The 20,679-nt window shown below is 42.3% G+C and overlaps 1 protein-coding gene across 1 annotated transcript in view; it reads right to left on the reverse strand.

Annotated features, from left to right (window-relative positions):
- Nucleotides 1–20,679, reverse strand: part of POLR1A (RNA polymerase I subunit A) — a 361,957-nt gene that overhangs the window by 37,512 nt on the left and 303,766 nt on the right. The window contains exons 25-28 of the mRNA XM_069204279.1: nucleotides 10,611–10,778; nucleotides 5,177–5,312; nucleotides 4,677–4,834; nucleotides 2,586–2,712 (exon numbers count right to left, since the gene is read on the reverse strand). Coding sequence (XP_069060380.1) covers nucleotides 2,586–2,712; nucleotides 4,677–4,834; nucleotides 5,177–5,312; nucleotides 10,611–10,778 — 589 coding nt within the window. The remainder of the gene's footprint in view (nucleotides 1–2,585; nucleotides 2,713–4,676; nucleotides 4,835–5,176; nucleotides 5,313–10,610; nucleotides 10,779–20,679) is intronic.

The following is a 20,679-nucleotide window of genomic DNA, read 5'->3' on the forward strand; positions in this document are numbered from 1 at the left end:
TTCCATCCATTCTTGGAAGTTCTTCTTGGCCGTTGAAGGGTTTTCAGTCAGGGAGATGATCAGCTGGGTGTCATCAGCGTAGAAGACGATGTTCAATCCGTAGTTCCTGACGATTGGGGCGAGCGGGGCCATGTAGATGTTGAAAAGAGTGGGACTCAACGAGGATCTTTGGGTATTCCACAAATGATCTCTATAGGCTCTGGCAGGTGTGGTGGGAGTCTGACTCTCTGTGTTCTGCCTGTCACGAAGGAGTGTATCCACTGAAGGGCTTTGCCGCGTATGCCTGCTGTGTGGAGTCTGGCACATAAGGTGTGGTGGGACACTGTATCGAGGGCTGCCAAAAGGTCTAGTAGGATGAGGGCTGCTGTTTGGCTGCGGTCGAGGAGAGAGCGGATGTCATCTGTGGTGGCAAGCAGGGCAATTTCGGTGCTGTGATTAGTTCTGAATACTGACTGGCAAATGTCCAGGATGTTGTTGTCCTTGATGTGTTGGCAGAGTTGAGCTTCGAGTGCTTTCTCAACGACCTTGGCTGGGAAAGGCAGCAGCGAGATGGGGCGGTAATTCTTGAGATCCATTGGGTTGGTTGTGCGCTGCTTTAAGAGTGGGCCGATCTTGGCATGCTTCCAGTCATCTGGGAAGGTGGGTGACTCTAGGGAGCAGTTGATGGTCTTGCGGAGCTTGGGTGCGATCGAGGCATGTATCAAAGCACTGCCCTTGTAGAAGATATAGTGGGGACAAGGGGCGGTGAGGGTTCCGAAGTGGATTCTGCTCATGATGGAGCAAGTCTCGTCCGTCGTGATGGGGGTCCAGGCATGCAGGAACAGTGGGAGTTCAGTGGGTCCGGGTTGGGGCGTTGATTGTGAGTTCAGAGAATCTTGAGGTCCGAAGCTGTTGTAGATATCCATGATTTTCCAATGAAAGGAGAAGACATACACAAAAAGCATTGCCTGGGTCTGATATACAATCACAAACATTATAATTGTGTCTTAGCATTAGCCGCGCGATTACAGATAACATGGACCCTATGGCTCTGTCAACCGAACTGGCTGAGTTTAGCCAGTCACAAAAATCTTTATAAGCGCTAAACTCTCATATAAAGGCTGAACGTTAGGCAAACGGCTGCAGATGTCTTAACTTTTGTCCCTGCCTATTTCTTGGGTACCAAGGTATCACTCCCTAAAATAGGAAAGTGGAATAACAAAATAGGTCAGTTCTAAACACCGTAACCTAAAAGCCCACCATTTAAACAACTGGGACCACACCCAGCTTCTGGTGCTCCAGGTGAGGATATCCTAGTCACCCAATTATCCAGTCACTCCTGTCTGGCTAAAGAGATGTCTCAAAAGTCTCAAGTCTCCAAGTGCCCAACAGGTAGTGCTGGTATTTGACAAGGACCAGACAGAAGAGTGAGCAAGTACTCATTATGATGTTCTTGTTGTCTTACTTTCAGGGCCTCTTTCTTTAACACTATCAATTGTGGTAACATTTTTAGGCTTTGCCTACTAGACAAAGAATGCGCTGCCTGCTGCAAGACCTATTGGCTTGTCCCACCCACCTCCATGTTGTCCTTGCCCTCATGTACTAACCCTGTTGCTTTCTCAGCAGTGTGTTACTCCTTGCCAGCCCCGCGTTGCTCCATTGTCACCCTCTCCTCTTGCTCGTTGCTTCTCCTCCACAGATTCATAATCCCCGTCTTGCCAGTTCTCCCTTGTGCTTCTTCCTCACCCGCTCCATGCTGCTCTCTCAACCGTTGCTTCTTCTCTCCCCATCCACACCCTGCAATGTTGCCTCTGCTCCCTTCTTTAAAAAAAATGCTTTTGCGCCTCTTGTTCTTTTTAATTACAATTTATCTTGGATCGGCAACTAAACAAAATCAATACGAGCCTGCATCATCTTGTAGGAGGGAACAAGCATGGGGCGTGTGCCTACAAAATGACACTGGAAGCCATGTCAACAGCTTTTTTTTTTCTTTTGGCCAAGCTGCTGAGCATAGGGGATGCTATGCAGCATGGCTAAAAGCCATTGGCTAAGCCAACAGGTCCCAAAGGCAAGACCTATTGGCTTTGTCAATGCTTGTTAAGATAGTGAAGGTGCCAAATAGGACCATGGGAACTCGAGTTAGCCAGTTCACCAATTACCAACCAGGATCTTCCAGGGACAATATGTCTTTAATCATCAATATATCTGGAACCCCAAAGGATAGAAACATGGCTTAAATCATTCAAAAATTATGGCAACCTCTACCATTTTAATGACACATCTGGAGATGAAAGACAATGTATAGTTGCCTGGATGCCGGTTGTGCAGGAAAACAGTGACGATTGATATGCTTTAGAGATATGCACTGACTATGTACAACGCTATGAATGATACTGACTATCCCTGTGGATGTTTTTGGTAAGGATTGTGAAATATAATTGGTTCACAGTTTTTTTTTTTGCTTGCTCTGTACTATAGTTCATGTACAAATCTGTAAAATTAAATAAAAAGATCGGAAAAACAAATGCACACAAATAAATCAGAAACTTATTCGTACTAACTGAAATTATGGAATAGCAAACACTCAACAGGTTTCATTTTCCTACCCGAATTCCTTGGGAGTCTTCTGCACTGTCTAGATCCTTTCGCGTGGCTTTGCGAGTGTTCACCACTCGAAGTGATGCTGCCTTTGCACTTTTTCTCTTTATGACATCCAGTAAGAGCTTAAAGAACCTAAAAACACAATAAGTGTTTAAGTGTCTATTTTTCCCTCCTTCATAGAGCAATGCACAAAAAACAAGCAGGCCCTGCATCACAATCAAACATGTTAGTAAACTGGCAGGCATGGCTTAGAGACCCTTTTCCAGACTACATTAACAAAGGCTCTGTGGACTGAAAGGACCTGGTGTTGCTGTGCAGAACTGCAGCCCTCGATTGCTAAAATGCTGAACCTAAGCAGTCATGGATGGGGGGCGAGCACAGATCCCAGGTACGTGCCTTCTCATGGGGTGAGTGGAGTGCATCAAGTCTCCTCTCGCCTCCACTGTTTCTCAATCCCTGTGCCCTCGATCTGCAAGCAATGGGATGAGTCTGGCGACATTCCGCTAGCTTGTAGCTCAACCTAGTCGATGGAACCTTCTGTTGTTTATCTAAAACATAGTTATTATGTTTCTATAATTTGAGGCACAGCAAATACAAACATAGCTAAATTGACTGGCCACTCATTACTCACCAGAACACCGATAACAGTGTACTCTGGGAGCCATTTTTTAAAATCTTCGAGCAAAATAAATATTGGGAATAATAGTTATACCAATGGCCTTTTTTTTTAACTCTAAAGCACAGACATGGAGTCATAGGGAGGAGGAAACTCCTCTTCAAACACAATCAAGCAGTCTACCAATGCCCAACTTTTACTAACTGCAGAAAAGCAGTAGGTGTGTACCTATCTGTAATTAATAGGTCAAAACTTTAAAATGTTGGTCACTGGAATGTCAACCTATCTGCTCTCTAACATGTATCTGCAGAGCCAGCAAGTGCCACTGCCAACTGCAATGATCAGGTGTGAAAAGTAGGGTCTTTGTTAGTTGCCAATCTGGTCTTGGAGTCTGATCACAACAGTTTTACAGCGCCTTGCTTAGTTCAGCTTAACTTCAGTAGAGGACAGTACAGAGGTTTCTCATATAGAAAACAAGACACTTCAACAATTAACACTAAACCCATAAGATGGCACTAGAAAGACTCTAGATCAATTTAAAGGGAATAACTGGGAACTACTCTGCACCATTCACAGTAACATCAAGAATGCTATTCCTCCACAGGACCTCAACATTGACAAGCCACCAATGCTGATACTCTTTCCCACATCTACACTCAGACAATGAACCCTTGTGACTCAGTCTTGCCTAAAACATGAAGTGACTACCTCAGGGAGCACATCCCTTCTACTATCAAACAAGGTACCCGTCTTGCAGATGTCCTTAAAGCCAAAAACACAAAGGTCACCGAATAGCTAACAACGAGACTTACTCAGATACAACCCTGGTTACATTTTAAAATGAAACTTCAAGAGACAACCTCCCTATAGTCACCCAAAATGTTGTATCATCACTCATCGACTACTACCTGGCTCTTTGAATAATTATACGACGGCCTCACACCCACACACCTGCTCAGGGCCTGGATACCCTCATGGGTGACTAGAAAGCTCTACAAAATGACTTAATATAACACAAATATAACTCAATAACAGCTGGTTTATAAGGACCAGGACTCATATTCTCTACTGTCTGTTTGGAGAACAGCCTTTATGATGGTCGCTACAGTCTCTAGACAGGAGCATGCTATTTCCACATTTAACCAGCAGAGCTACCTAATTCTTCAGTCTGAATCAATAGTCAATATATGTGTCCAATCTGCACAAACCTCTTAAAAACGGCCTCACTATCACAAAGAAAATCTCACCATACTTGGAAACGATCACTGTTATTAGCCATCATTACTGTCCCCCTAAACATACTGATCCTGGGAGTGTACCTCAATAATGCAGATGACTCCTCATTCAATCCCTCCCAGCACACAGACACATAATGGAAGAATCTTTGAAATTTTGAACAGAATTTTAGAAACATATTCTAAAAACAGTGTTTTTTAAACAATTTCACCCTCCAAATGTAAAAAAAAATAAAAGTACTCACTTGGTTTCCATGTAGCGTAAAATATCATCTGGTCTCAGGCACTTTTCCTGTTGATAAAATCCATGTGGCAAGAAGTGGAATTTTATCCGGCACACATTGAATTTGCTAAACTTGCTTTCCACACGGAATGTGTCCTCCACATCTACCTTCTCCAACACCTAAAATAATACACGGAACACCATTACATTTTCAATAATACATTGGATAGTCTAGTCAGAAATGTAACCAGTGGATTTGTAATGTTTATGTGACCTCCCATGCTGTGTGAGAATTATTGGAAGATGCTATCCAGAGTGAAGACAGAATCAATGCAAGATCAGGTACAGGGACAAAGCCTCAGCATCTAGGAACACTTTTCTCGTTGACTCTTGCCAGAACACATCTTTGGGTTGTATGTTGCTATCATGGTATTTAAGCTGTGCAAGGAATCTGAAACTAGGGAAATGGTGGTAGGAAGCACAAAAGAATTAAAAACTAAACATCAAAGGTCTGAAATTTACCTCTGCCAGACAAACCCGGGTGAGCTTTTTCTTCAACCTTTTCACCTTCTTCAGGGCTCTCTTAGTGTTGCACACAGGCACGCTCATCATAGGAGTTTTAATGTTTGCACTTGCTACCATAAGGATCTCCCTCAATCTAGGAAACAAATGTGATATGTTATGTATGCAATTAAGTTACCCGCTCAATATTTCATATATTTGATGACATCATCCCCTGACTTAACATCTTTTTTACTATAATGTAGGACTTGAGTATTTTCTCCTGTCTTCCAAGCTGGGAAAGTTTTACATACATGCAAGAACTGTAAGGAATCTTGGGCCAGATGTACTAAGCATCTTAATGGTAGCAAAATTCAGCACTTGTAACACTTACAATATCTTTTCCATAAGTACTAATCCCATTTTAGGAGTCAGAGACGTTTTTGTGACTGTAATTTTGTCACAAAACATTGAAAATCTATGGACACTTTGCACCTCTTTCCCTTTGTAAATGTACAAAAAAACTTTAAAGATTTGGATAGTGGTCTAAGAGATCACTGCAGACGCAACCAAACTTTAAAAAAACCTTTAATTTTGAAATAAAAAGCTTACTTTATTTGGACGCCATCCTAGACATTGTGGTCTGCTGGCCCCTGCAGCCCACCCATCCCTGTGATGGCCTCCAAGCATAGCAATTCACATTTTTTAAATCTACCTCATCAATATTCTTGAGGTGGGCTGAATTAAAATTTTAAGAACCAACCTATAATTTAACTTATAATACAACTTATTATAACTGGGTTCCAGTACTGATAAAGTGGGGGTCCACAGACTTCTGAAAAGTTTGGGAACCACTGTTGTAGAGGACAAAACTGTGACAATGTATGCTGCTACTGCATTATCCCTGCAATATGACACACAAAACGCATTACTGGGAAGTAATGTCGCAACTTGGAAAAAAATGCCTCCTGCAGAATCAATATTTCTTCAGGCGGTATTATTGCTCCCAATTCCTGAGCCACTCATACTTAGAGCCAAGGTGTCTTCTCTGGTTTGCCCTTTCCAAATGCCTTTACCTAATTGATTTTTGTTCAGTCTTATATAGCCTTAGAACCCGCCGTAGCGGGCTCTACCGGCTATTAAAGGCCCGCTCCCCGCGTTAAATGCCCGAGCCGAAGGCGAGGGCATTTAACAAGGGAGAGGGAGTTTAATAGCCGGTAGAGCCCGCTACGGTGGATTCTAAGGCTATTAGAACATTCTGCCACTCAGGGCAGAATGTTCTATTAAAAAAAAAAATTCACGGAGCCCGAGTGGATTAAAATCCCCTCGGGCTCCGTGAGGCTTTGTTCACAGCTGTTGCTGTGAACAAAGCGAACATTGGAATGTTGGCGCTGCGGGCTTTTACGGGCCAGTAAAAGCCCGCAGCACTCCATTGTTTTCAATGGAGCTTCCAGCATTCCAATGTTCTAATAAATGTTAACTTTTAACTTGACTGTTATGAGATCATATCATAAAGGTTTCTGTCTCCTGAAATACTTCTAGCAGAAAGGAAATGGATGTAATAATGATGATCAAAATAAATCCGATCACATTTCCACCTTCACTTATATAAAATTGCTCACTTCTACAAGCGAATTAGTCAAGCTACAAATATGGCAAAGGACCTCTTTTATGTAGTATCTAAGTAGTACTGGAATCACAGGCACCCACAACCATGTAAATTCAGGTTGTGCCATCCCAATGACTTTGTGACACATTTCATGATTTTTTCAAGGCAAGATCTCAAATATCATAATGGAGGTTGAGGCAGAAAAAATGTCTCCTTATCTAGAAGCAAACAATAAAACAGATTGGAATAATGCTTCTCTTTAGAAGAACTTCTGCCCGTCATTGAATAGCAGTTAAATAATATTATACAAAGCTGCCGTTCTTCAGGGTCACCTCACGATCTATCTTCGGCTAACATCATGAAAAACCCACCATGCCTTAATAAGGATCTGTTTTCTATTTATAACAGTTCTTTGGCTCAGCCCATGGGCGATCCAGCTGTGAATCCTTGTCTGAAAAGGCTACAAGACTTTGAGAATTTTTTGTCATATTTCACTTCTGCCATTTTTATGCAAACTCCAGGAAAAAAAGTTGCCTTTAATCAACTTCAGCAATATGCTGAAGTGAAAGGTCTGTTGCACAAGCGCCAAGTAGCTTCTCTACACAGTTTCAGTACAGAGCTGCCCTTGGCAACCTGAAGAGGTCAGCGGTTGGTGGTCGTATCGGAGCCTTGTTCCTGCTGGACCTGTGTCAGTGGCATTCAACACCATTGTCCACAGCACCCATTTCCACATGTTAAACAGTCTTGGATTTTCAGGTACAGTGAAAAAATAGATCTCTTCCTTCCTGTCACATAAGTCGCAGGTTGTAGCTATGCTTCCATTTACTTTGGGAATTCGCAAACTGAACTATGAAGACCCACAAGGCTCTATCTTGTCAGCAATCCTGTTCAAACGTTAAAGCTCCTTGACTAACTCCGGGCTCTTCGACTAACAACAGCAGCATGCGCCTAGATACCCACTCGGGTGAGAAGCTGCGCTATACAAGTACCACCTGATTGACTGGCTGAATGCAACACTTGGCAACTCTACTCCACCAGGCAGGGGAAATATTCTATGTTTGCTAATCAGCCCATCGGCTGCCAGAACACTAATAACATGTTAAAGTGTTTTTCTATTGACAGATGGTGAACAGCAATAACGTTTGTCAAATTAAATCCTTTTAAAACAGAGACCTTTTTCCCTTCACTCACGCTCGTATGACTGGGGTCTCGCCACTAGGTCCACTTCCATGGCCTCTCCTACAATCCACTTCAAAGTAGTGTGAAAGAAAGCTCGGTGTTCAGATAGATCCAGGGCTTACTCTTGCCCCCTACATTTCCAGGGTTGCTGCCTCAAGTTTCAATTGCAGACTCTCAAGAGAATCCTTATTTACACTGACAAAAGATCTCTCCGCTCGTGTTGTAAATGCGTTTGTTCAATATGGAATGGATTAAACAAATGCTATCTACCTCGCTTCGCCTCAGGAGCGCCTTCATCAACCACAGCTTCTACAAAAAGCAGCAACCACATAAATCACCAAGACCTCACTTCAATCCTACATCACCCCTGTTTTGAGATCTTTACACCGGCTTATTTCAAACCCGAATTAACTTCAATGCAAAGCAGTAGCTGGCAATTATTAAAACTGACTTTTCAAGAAATTTACTCTGCACACTCTCTTCATGTTTTATAAACTTTATTCCTCAATCTATTCAGAGATCCCAAACAGTCGCATGTGGAGATTCAGTTTTTTCGGTCACAGCAGCCAAGCTTTGGAATATGATCCTTCCTTCAATTCTTTTGAGCAGAAAACATTCTGCAATTATTTTAGTTTTTTTTAGATTAATATCATTGCTCTCTTCCATCTTCCTTTAGTATTTAGCTTGGCATAAAGTATTTATGTATAGAGATTGGAAAGCTATTCTTCAAACATGCGCTAAACATATAAAACTAACATAAGATAAAAACCGTCTCTGCCACACAGTGGACTGACAGGAATGGGTTAATTGCCCGAATAACTCAATGAGAATTTGGGCACCTATATTCTCAGGAAAAAATTGGTTCTCTATAGGCTTTCTAGACAGGGGTAAGAAAGCTCTCTATTTCGACTCTACAATAGAGACAGCGTTCACTGATGCATAACAAAGATTTTTTCATTAGATCATCCCCCTCGAATTTGCTTTACTTTAATATTGAATTCCCGCACTGTGAACAAATATTGATCCAATACTGGACATCAACAAAATAGTAGACAACACGTACATAAATTCATAATTGACACTTATTATCCCAGGCCTTGTTTAAATCTTGTGACACTTATGTGCTCATTTACTAGTGTGTCTCGAATAATTTTTCAAACAAAGTCCACTCTTATGGTAGTTCCCATAGTGGCGTAAAAAAAAAAAAAACGCAGCCCCTGCGGTAAGGGGGACCCCTGTGCTCCAGTGGATCCCCTTCCGGCACTGTGCACGGCCGGGTATGCCTGGTTGAGTGCTCCTGACTGGGTCCAGAGTGTGGGGGCCCCCTTCATGTATTTTGCAGGGGAGCCACCTCTAGTTTCGTTACACCACTGCTTTCACAAAAGGTCCAAATCTGGCCCTACTTGATAATGTATGGTCCTATATAAAATAAAACCCACTAATGTTAAATGTTTTCATAAATTAAGGAACTCCACATGGAGCAGCTTAACACTGCAGCAGCTTAATACGTGGAGTTCTTTAATTTGTGAAAACATTTAACATTCATGGATTTATTTACAACGTATCCTATGACTATACATACATGCTGAAACGTACATCGCTCCAATAGGATCCAGATTAGAGTGTTAGTGCTTTCTGGTGCCTTATTCGTGGGCAATGCACATCTCTGGCTAGGCTAGAACAAGACTTTGATATTTAACAAATTCCTAGTTTTCATGTTAACCCAAAACAAAGACATAGGATAGGTAGGAATAAAGCAGACAAGCAGCAAAAAGTGAAAACAGTAGATGGGGGGGCACCTCGCAAAATGGGAGGCCAAGGGTGGTCGGCCAACCACCCCATCCCAACCGGGTTACAATAGTAAATAAATAAATACAAATAAAAGGCTATAACGTAAAAACAATGACTGTAATTGTTTAGTGTTCATACTCGTAAACAAATGAAGGGGTCTTTTACTGTTGTTTTTTACTGCTTGCAGACTTTGTGTTCTGATGGTGTCATTCACCCTAGAACAAACTTTGGGGTCCAACGACCGCGGGAGCACCGCCAACAGGCTGGCGGTGCTCCCATGGGCATTCTGACCGCGGCGGTACAGCCGCGGTCAGAAGCGGGAAACCGGAGGTCTCCCGCCGGTTTCCCGCTGCCCATGGGAATCCTCCACCATGGGGATTCCGACCCCCTTACCGCCAGCCTGGTTCTGGCGGTTTTGACCGCCAGAACCTGGCTGGCAGTAACGGGTGTCGCGGGGCCCCTGGGGGCCCCTGCAGTGCCCATGCCAATCGCATGGGCACTGCAGGGGCCACCTAACAGGGCCCCACCAAGATTTTCAGTGTCTGCCAAGCAGACACTGAAAATCGTGACGGGTGCAACTGCACCCGTCGCACCCCTTCCACTCCGCCGGCTCCATTCGGAGCCGGCGTCCTCATGGAAGGGGGTTTCCCGCTGGGCTGGCGGGCGGCCTTCTGGCGGTCGTCCGCCAGCCCAGCGGGAAACTCAGAATAACCGCAGCGGTCTTCTGACCGCGCAGCGGTATTCTGACGGCGGAGGCCGCCCGCCAAAGTCAGAATGACCGCCTTTATCTTTGGGGATGGATGATATTTGTTGTTTGCTGCAAAATTCAAGAGAAATTGTGCTGAAAGGATAACAATGGGAAATCAGTCTTCTAACCTAGGAATACCCAGTGTGACGTTCATTTCACCACGACCTGCGAAGTGGAAGGTGTTCAGTGTCATCTGTGTGGAAGGCTCCCCAATACTCTGAGCGGCAAGGAGCCCCACTGCCTCTCCGGGGTCACACAAGGCCCGCTGCCATTTCAAATGAAGCAACGTCTTCAATCTGAAACACAACAAAAGAAAGGCATGTAACCATATGGGCAAGACTCACATCAACACAAGGCCTTTAAACAAATCCCTCCACATTTATACCTTTTAAATTCTTCCGCACTCATGTTTTTGTGCACTCTGATCCAGCTCTCTGTTTATGCAATTTTGCAATCCATTGATTTTTAAACCACTTTTCATTTTGATTAGAGTTTTTGCAGGTGACACTCAGTTCAGGCAGAGGGACGGTAAGGATTGGGGAGTTGAGGCAGAGGCTTGCATGGGTAGAAAGCATCAAAGCCTCACAGGAGAGAAGCAAAGACAGGAGAGTATCAGAAAATGTAAAGCTAGAAGAACAAAACTGCCTGAAACTACTACTAAAAGCATATTCTTCTGCTAACTAAACTTCAAGATGAACAAAAATCACGTCCTCCTTGAGGGATCACCAGAGATGGTACAAAAGGCAATGGAATACCTTCTGGACTTCAACACCAAAAGACCTAAGTGTAAAATAATATTATAACACCTACAAACCTCCAAATCATTAGCAACTCTTGGCTAACCAATCAGGTGTGCCAATAAAGCAACATATCACTGAATTTAAAAGGGTGGTAGTGGGAGGTGAGAAAACAGTACAGAGAAAGAGGAGACAACACAAGCCTGGGAGGCAGGGGGCTTGAGCAATTTGGTCTAGTAAGGAAAATAAACAAACATTTTACAATAAAAATTAACTGCAATAAAACACTTAAAACTCTAAATATGGATAAGAAACAAGGTTGTAAAACATTGCACATTAAAATAACTTGACAGAGGAACAAAGTGTTTTGAATGAAAGATTAAATACTAACACCGTGGCTCCAAGTGGGCTGAGAAAAGCTGTAGTATTTATCACAACTGGTAAATACCAATACTACAGATGCACAATATGCGCATTCGGTGGTTAACTACCAATTTCCACATGTATCAGAATGTTTTCACACACATTCTCTAAAACACTCATCAAGGGAAAATTTACCGCAAAGCTCGGAATTCTAATCCCCGCGTAAACTCTGCTGGGCAAGGATCAGCATTTACCCCTTCTCATTTGTAATTAGGTTCATAACTTTGAAACAGATGACTAGTGTGAATGTACTAATATGCTTGTCTATGAGTATTTCCCATACTTTAAAAGAAGAAGTGAAGGGCACATTTCTAAGCAACTTGAAGCTAATCTTCAAGAAGACCACTGGCACAGCGAATTATAAACTATGAAAAACAAATCAAAAGGAGTATAAAATGAACTGAGTAGTTTTAAACATGCAAGTCATAATCTTATCCCAATAAAAAAAGCGATTGTTACCATCTAATATTTTATAGGAGCGGCTTAGAGAGGATAGACTTATGTCACAGAGGTTTTTAAAGCACATAAGAATCTCAGATTGACATAATATTTCTCTCTCATGGAAAGCACTCCCTACTTGGTGAACTTCTCCGAGAGCAAAGAGGAGAGAAAGCTAGGGAGTTGGCCATGCAAAAACATGATAAACCAATAAAAACTGAAACTTTCTTGTGAAACATACACAATCAATGCAGTTTTTAACAAGGAAAAACATGACAGCCACAAAAAAAATCTAGTTAACGTATTCAGATTATACACTATAATATGCAGGACAAAGCGGAACATTCAGTGTACACAACAGTGAAGGAATACATCTAGGATAGTTCCTGAATTTACAACAAGCAGATAACTAATTTTGAAGGACGTAATCCAGATAATAATTTCTCTGGAACAGTAATGCCTAATAGTAGATCCTAAAATTCTTGGTGCACCACATATGGCAAGTCGAAAGCAGAATTAAAGCATCCGTCCTCATCACGACTGGGTGAGGGTAGACATTTAAACTGCAACTGAGTGTCTTGGAAAAGGGTAGCCCCAAGAAGGGTCTCTTCAGGCATAAAAGTGCTAAATCACATGCAGACAACTGAGGCAGCCCAGGGAGAAAAATTAACGTCAATAGGTACTGAGTATAAGTAGGGCACATGAACCACTAAATCGCATGCAGTAGTTTAGTGTTGCTGAAAGAGAAGGAATCAGGAGATCAGGTGCAGACTGACTACTGAAACAACTATAAATCTCACTGGCTTAGTCAAGTTAGATCTAGAGGGACCACCAATGTTTGCAGTGTATGTGTGATGGTAAGCTCGGATCAGTCTGCAGACAAGTTAGCTCAGCATCACGCTGCGGGCAATGATGGTGAGCGGAGCCTCACGCCTGCCTTACGTTGTCAAAAAAAGGACACTCATATTGAATGTTTTACAAAGTATTGTTTCATATGGATTGACAAACGTGTCTTTTTCCTGGTAAGAAACTGCACTGAGTATGCTTTGCAGAGTAACGGGTAACTCTTCTGTCACATACGCACAGGCATACTAGTGCCGAAGTAGGGTGGAGAGCTTTGCATTGGATGTGAAGCCACATGACACAATGCATGGATCACAGTAGTGCAAAGCTTACATCAGTGCACATGACACAATGCACTGGTCATAGTAGTGCAAAGCTTACATCAGTGCACTGATGCATAACAGTGCACGTGACATATCAGTGCACGTGACAATGCATGGGTCACACTAGTGCAAAGCTTACATTAGTGCACATGACACAATGCATGGATCACAGTATTGCAAAGCTTGCATTAGTGCAATAACAATGTGGAGACGAAGTTGCAGTAGGTCATTATTGAACAGAAGATCGATCAATAACACGCAGAAGTGAGGGTTAAACAAACTTTCACACTGGACCTTAGGGAGAGGGTTAGAAGGGGAGCCCTTTTAGTGATGAACAGGGACACTAAAGGTGAAAGACTGCCTGCCGGAATAAATTATGTAGAGTTAGTCGCAAAATAATTCCAGAGGTAAGAAATTAAAGATCTGTGAAGAAAGAATAAAATCTGTGAATAAGTGAGAGATTTACAAGCATAAAAAGAGCCTAATGAAGAAATGGTGAGGTGAGAACAGAATCTTTTTAAGTGATAAACAGATGCTAAATGAAACAGGAGAATACACTGGAGGAAGATGAACTGAAAAAGAAAGGAGATGAAGACAAACAATGATTTTGATCAGAAGGTGAAGGTGTGTCAGAGGTTAGGCTGAGGGTGAAGGAACAGTAGAGAGGGTGGGGTAACTCGCAAAATTCACAAAAAAAAAGAGAAGTTGGAATAGACATTATTCCAGCTTTGGTGGCAGTTGAGGTGTAGACTTAGAAAGAACTTGGTTTTAGACAGAAGGTATAAATGGAAAGAGTAGAGAAAATAAACGATAAAGCAACAGCTATCAGAGAACTAACAAAGACACAGAATGGAGCGAGCAATACATCCTTGCTGGATACAGGGTATTGGGTTAAAGAGTGAGACGACAGACACCGTATATGTTCATTGAACATACAGGAGCAGGCAAAGACAACATCTGCAGAGATTGCAAAAAATAAAAAAGACTTAGGACACAGTGATCTGACACTCAAAATCTGTTCTAGATTGTGGAAGAAGAGCACAATGTACAGATTAACATATTTGTATAATTCTTTATAAGTATTTAAGGGAGAAAGATGGGCTGACGTATAAATAAAAGACAAGAAGGGGAAAAGGGCTAACAAGAGACAAGAATAAGAATAAGAATCAGACGGGTCCAGGATAGAGTGCACTAGAAGGGTAAGAACAAGAGGAGCTGTATAAGTTTCAGATGGCTGCAAAAACTCCCTAATTAGTAATCACAGAATTGGCATGTACAATTGAAGAGCTCACCAAAGCACATTTAGCACAGGAGTTAGAGGTAAGGTCAGATGTAGTAGGAGATGAGGGTGAAATCATATTAGATGTGAAGAGAGGTGAATATGGAACCATGGCACATAATCAAAGTTAGCTTCTACAACTTAAAAACACCATATATGTGAGTTTGAAGAAGGAAGAGCAATTAGCAGATGACCTTAGGTTAAGTTAAAGATCAGAGCGAAAAGAGTGGGGAGTGGTTATAGCTGATAGTTTTATGAAGGGCAGTTTGGTTCAGGCCACAAAGTAATAAGTGGTGAGAAAAAGCTTTGGTGATCACAATGCATAATTGTGAGAGAGTCATCCTTTCAGCATGTTCACCCCCATTTTTTCTGACTGACACTGAGTGTGCCTTGGGATCTGCTAACTAGGCCCAGGGCCAGTGTTCTGATCAAAAGGTATATGGTAGTGTGGTACAATTACAATTGGCAATGCCAGACTCCTGTGAGCCCCTACTATATAATAGGGCAAGGGGATTCAAACTACCTATAAATCCCTAGTATTTAATAGGGCAGGGAGGCTTAGAGGCCCAGTGAATTTCCTTCACTGCTATGGTGCCTGCTGTCATTTTAAAGGTAGCCCTGCCTTGCAGACTGTCTTTAAAAAGTGAAATGTGTGCAAAATCAACTTTGCAATTAAAGGTGCTTTCAACGTGATAATCAACCTCATTTTTACATACGTCACCCCTAAGGTCTCCCCTAGGTGCCCCAGAGGTGGTGTGCCATGTAACTATAGGCAGGGACATTATAAAAGGTGTTTTATATGCCCTGCCCATTTCATTTTATCCCATTGTATATACTTAGCTCCATAGACTAACATTGAAATATTTCATAAAGGCATAAATATTGCTAGGAAGGAGCTAAATGTATCATTCAAGGACTCCAAAGGTCGGTAATAATAAATCCAATAACTTGCCACTGTTAAATGTATCCTAAATAATACAGAAGAGAAGTCACAGGACTTTCTTTTCTGTATGCCAAAATCCAGCCCGCTAGTAGCCTCTCCTGATTGGTCAGCCTTAACAGGATTAGCCAGGCTGCTTTGATGAGGTGATAAGTGGCCAGCATAGAGCAGAGGTTATCTGGGGGAAGGGAGCTCTGCAGCTGCGGGGCTCAGGCCAGGAAGGGGCCTGGGTAAATCAAACTGGGCTTCAAAGAGCAGGACAGCTAGGAATGCCAGCCAGGCCTAATCCTTCTTCCTGTATCCCTCAGACAGATGGCAGGCCAGAAAAGGAATTTGCTGAGGATCTGGAGGGGAGTGTTAATGGAAATGAGCCACAACAGTAGGTTTGTTTATTGTCAACATCACAGCAGTGCGCTCTTTAGGACCTGCTCCTATCTGGTATCCATCATCAGGACGGAGGTTACCTACATGCCGTCATGTCTAAATATCTAAAAGAGCATACTATGTTTGTAATGACTAGTTTTTGGTTTGCTCAGGGTTCGAGAATTGTCTTTGAATTCAGGTGTCTGCGCACTATGTGCGCAGTGTTTGGAGGAAGCAGGTGAATGTTTCAAACGCTTTGTGCGCGCCTTTGTTTCCTCCTCAGAGTGCGGGAGGGGACCCTGAGTCCCATTTGTTCTTGCAGCGGCCATCTTGGGCAGGGCACCTTGGACGTGGCTCCATGGGCGGGGCACCTATATTTAAACAGCCACACCCAGTCCTCAGTGCTGACTATTCTGGAGTTCTTATGAGGATTGGAGCTCCTGATTTGGAGTGCTTCAATTTGGATTGAAGCTCTTCTTTTCTGACAACATCTGGTTCCTGAAAATCACCTGGAATTTCCTTGCCTGGAGTTTTAAAAGAGAGTTTGGCCTAAACTCTGGACGGTAAGACGGATGGTGGTCTTTTCTCAAAAGTTCCATCATCCGTTTTCTTGTTACTTTGAATTCAGTCAAAGTTGTTTTTCTTAGGTGACATTACCTGTCCTCTAGTGAACAGTCGATATGTAATAGCTACTTTAAAAAGGTCAAGTTAAGGTTATTTTTGCCATTAGCAAATACATAATTGCCGTCTTTTCTCTCAACCACGCAAAACAAAACAGGTTTCAATTTGAACTCTCTCATTTAGCAGCAAGAAGAAAAAGGAGGCAAATTACATAACATTCAAATTCACAGAGAATTCTAATGTGTAAATAAATGTTAAAGTTAAAAGCCTGTTGAATGCAATGGCAAATTGTTTGGTGACCAATACGATGTAATGCTACAATTTGAAATCGTGTTGTTGAATTACTGGAAGTATGAATTAACATTTCTTTTAGGGAATTCTAAACCAACCCTCCATTCAAGAGGATTACGAAGGGTAATCATTTATGGTCTACAGATTTCTTTTCAAAAGAATCTATGATTGATATTTTCTGTTTGGTATCTGTGTTTCTTGTCTTCACAGGTCTACTTCCCAGCTGTTCCCTTCCCCCCACTTGGCCACTCTAAAAATCTGTGCTTTTATAGCTGGTAGAGTTGGAGCTGCCAGAAGATGGGCCTATTGGCAACAACGCATACATCCCGAGGATTTGGTCTCATTGACATTTAGCTAGTTCTTACTCTGCTGGGGAGAAATCATCAATCTTAGATTTTAAAGTGCAGTGCTTTGTGGGACAAGAAAATGCCACACTTTGGAAAAAGCTGTCATTCTTTTGGTAGCACCGTGCATCTCATTGGACATGGATGCCACCCTGCTTGTCCCCCAAGACGATTGATCTGCTGCCTGAAACAAACCACAAGGAGAGGAAGGACTGTTCTGCTGGAACCCTGGTCTGCACCCCAAAGGATTGCACTCTTAAGGATTGCTCCTGTTGCACACTGGAACTACAGCCCTAAGGACTTTGCCTTGCTTATAAAAGGACTAAGGAGTGGACTCCCTGAAAGCAATAGGTTAAGAGAGCTTCCCTGCACTAACTTCCACATTAAGTCCTGAGCCTGGAGTGCGTTTAGTCGACTTTTAAGAATCTGGCCAGGTACATTGTGGACACTTTTGTCTAAAACCTTGGTGTTTTAGAAGGGGATGCAGAAGTATGTAGGAGTCTGGAGAACGTTTGTGAAAAAGCTCCATAAGGCCAACCTATTGATGGGAGTCAAGCCTCCAAACTGCGAGCCGACCTGAATTTCAAGTTCGTTCTCCAGGAGCTGCGGAGCTTTTCCCTGTCAAGAAAACTTCCAGGATTTGGCCAGGGCTTAGCAGAAAGTCAAGCCGGTGATGTTGTATCAGATCCCTGTCTGAAGAGGAGTACTGTCCAACGACGAGAGAAAAAACAACAGAAAAACGACTAAGTTCAAAGGTAATACTTTGACCGAGACCTCCCGCTCAGTGTATCCAAGCAGGGCTCCATCGTAGTTGGCCTCAATCATTACCTGGTTGCGACTTAGCCCCGGTTGGCGCTATTGGCTTTTAAGCACTAGAAAACACATTTTGATTTAATCTTTAAAAATTCATATCTCTGGTTCCCTATGTTGGATTTTTGTCGTTTTGGTATCATTTTAAAGATAAAAATATTTACTATTTGGAATCTTTAGTATATGATGTGCATTACTTATTTACTGTATTGGTGTATTTAAATGCTTTACACACCTGTCTCCTACGTTAAGCATGCCTGCTCATTGCCAAGCTACCAGAGGTTGAGCCAGGGGCTGATGCTTTGAGACCTTGACTGGACCTTATGTTGGGGTGTTGGCCTTATTGCTAGTGGAAGGTGTATACTTATCCCTACTAATAACCCAGCTTCCAACAATTATCAAATTCATAAGTGGGTGATTGATAAGGATATGGTGATGCTGTACTAAATAAACATAGTAGTGTATGAGTTAAAATATGTATGGCTAGTCCAGCATATTTCAGAAAATTCCTGTTCATACATCATTACTAAGGGCAGTAACACACGTGCCCTGAGAGTGCAACAGTTTGTGCCTTTTTTGCACCTTGGAGCTCTTCAGCAATAAAGTAGCGACAGCAGACGTTTATGGGGCCACTTATGTAATACTGACTACTTCTCGCACCAGCGCAATGTCACGGAAGCTCTTCCTCATTTGCACTGAGCTGAGACTCCATTCAAATGAATGAATGAGTGACATGGGCACCTAGGCAAATAGGCTAATGTGCCACCTGGGACCCATAGCGTCTAGAGGGCAACCTAGAAAGCAAAGCACAATTACTTCTCTTCCAAAGGAATCTTTTAGGAGTGGGTGAAGGGTGCTAGTGACAGCCCACTAGCGTTCCTCTGTTAAAAGGCAGTCTCATGCTGCGCATCCTTGCAGGGAACGTCTAGTTCCTCTTTGCAATGAAACACCAAAGTGCTGGAAGGAATGCTTGAATTAACTAACCTCAGCCAGTATTACCATCAGGACTACATTTCAGTCCACCGTTGGGCACTCTATATGTCAATCTAGACAGAAATCTGGCATATGCAAGTAGCCTTGGTCCTGCTTCAACACGGACAGTCCAGCCCCAACTGTCAGACCCACATCTGCACTAATGGTATCTACTACAAAAAAGTGATGAAAGGCAAAATGATAGAAGGAATGCCTGAATTAATATCAGCCACTACTAATCACCCAAGGCCGCATTCTAGTCCATCGTTTTCACCCATTATTAAACATGCTGCTTGTGTGCTTATAATTCAATAGGCCTGGTCTCCGTTTCTGATGGTAACAAGTCAACCAAACTAACACTTCTCTTTCACAGATATCAGTACCTGGGACCATTCCATCTATCTTATATTAACAGGTTACTAATAAACAGTAACATTGTGACTGCCATAAAAGGAGTTAAAAGGCTTCTCATTTGCAAGCAAGCTGTAATGCAACTCTACACTGCAAGATACAGGCACTTCACAACACATGCCAGTCATCTATGGACTGGTGTAATGTGTTGGTAAAAGGCTGCATGTTCAGGTCTGCCATGATGGACTCTTACATGACAGTGTGTATTTTTATGCCCTGCTAATTATCTACCAGTATCTTGGAGGAGGGCCCACCAAGAGCATGAGCTTTCGCTGCTGTCACAGGCGGTATACACCTACTGCGGTCTCATACTGTAATAAACACACTTCAAGGGACCTTCAAGAATTCTTAATAAATGAACCATATTTTATCTTGCACATCTTCCCTGGATTAGACTCATCACTGGTAAATTCATTTAGTTTACCTTGCTGTGTGTTTTCTTAAGCACGGAGGCTGTGGGCAAACACAAAATGGACCAAGAGCAGATATAATACGCTTTCGACTAAGACCGTTGTAATGATAAGCCAGATAACTAAACTTTAAACAAAAATGCTAGACATGGTGAAAATTAACTTTGAATGCCTCATGCCACGCCTACCTAGTTGCACAAATAGACTGCTTATTTATACAGAGTGATAGGCTTTGACTGGCACCAAGATAATATGTCTGCAGCCACCAATTGTCCTTCCGGTTTGTGGAATTGTCAACAAGCACATGTACAGAAGACAACTTTGCAAAACAATGCAAACCACTAATGACTAAGGCAGAGATCAATTAAGAGATATAAATCTGACTTCCTTACAAACAGTGATCAAATGCACACAATGAGGCAACGTCATAGTGCACCAATTATTAATTCGACTACAAACATCTACACCATGTACAGATTAATAGTGGTACACAGTGGTATAGCTTATCCACTTGATTGATTATGATAGGACAACCATGGAGGTGTATGTACCTTTACAATTGGAATTAGAATACAGATTTGTTTTGTGGTAGCTACAAGCTGCAACTCATGGAAGCAGTGTGGTTGGGGAAGGCTTGATATTTCAGTATGTTTCCCCATGGACAGTGACATCTCTTTGGCCACACCCTGCAATGCCCTTGGCAGAAGGAGCATTGAACAAGACAATATTGCAAATTATTACACATCACCTTCAAAACAACTGTGACAATTAATAGTCCAAAGGCCACATAGAAACCACAAGGTACGTCAATAGCAGCTTAGTAAAGCAATTTAATCTGCTTTAAATGGATAGCAATATAGATCATTACATATCATGACATGTGCCAGCACAGATGGAGTTTCCTTCCAATCATACATCAGAAACGCAGGTTGTCTTGCTATTTAGACCAAGTTCATATTTTGGAAATGGATTCTGGGATAAGATATGATGCC

This window comes from Pleurodeles waltl, chromosome 1_2 (genome assembly GCF_031143425.1).
Source record: "Pleurodeles waltl isolate 20211129_DDA chromosome 1_2, aPleWal1.hap1.20221129, whole genome shotgun sequence".
Lineage (NCBI taxonomy): Eukaryota > Metazoa > Chordata > Amphibia > Caudata > Salamandridae > Pleurodeles > Pleurodeles waltl.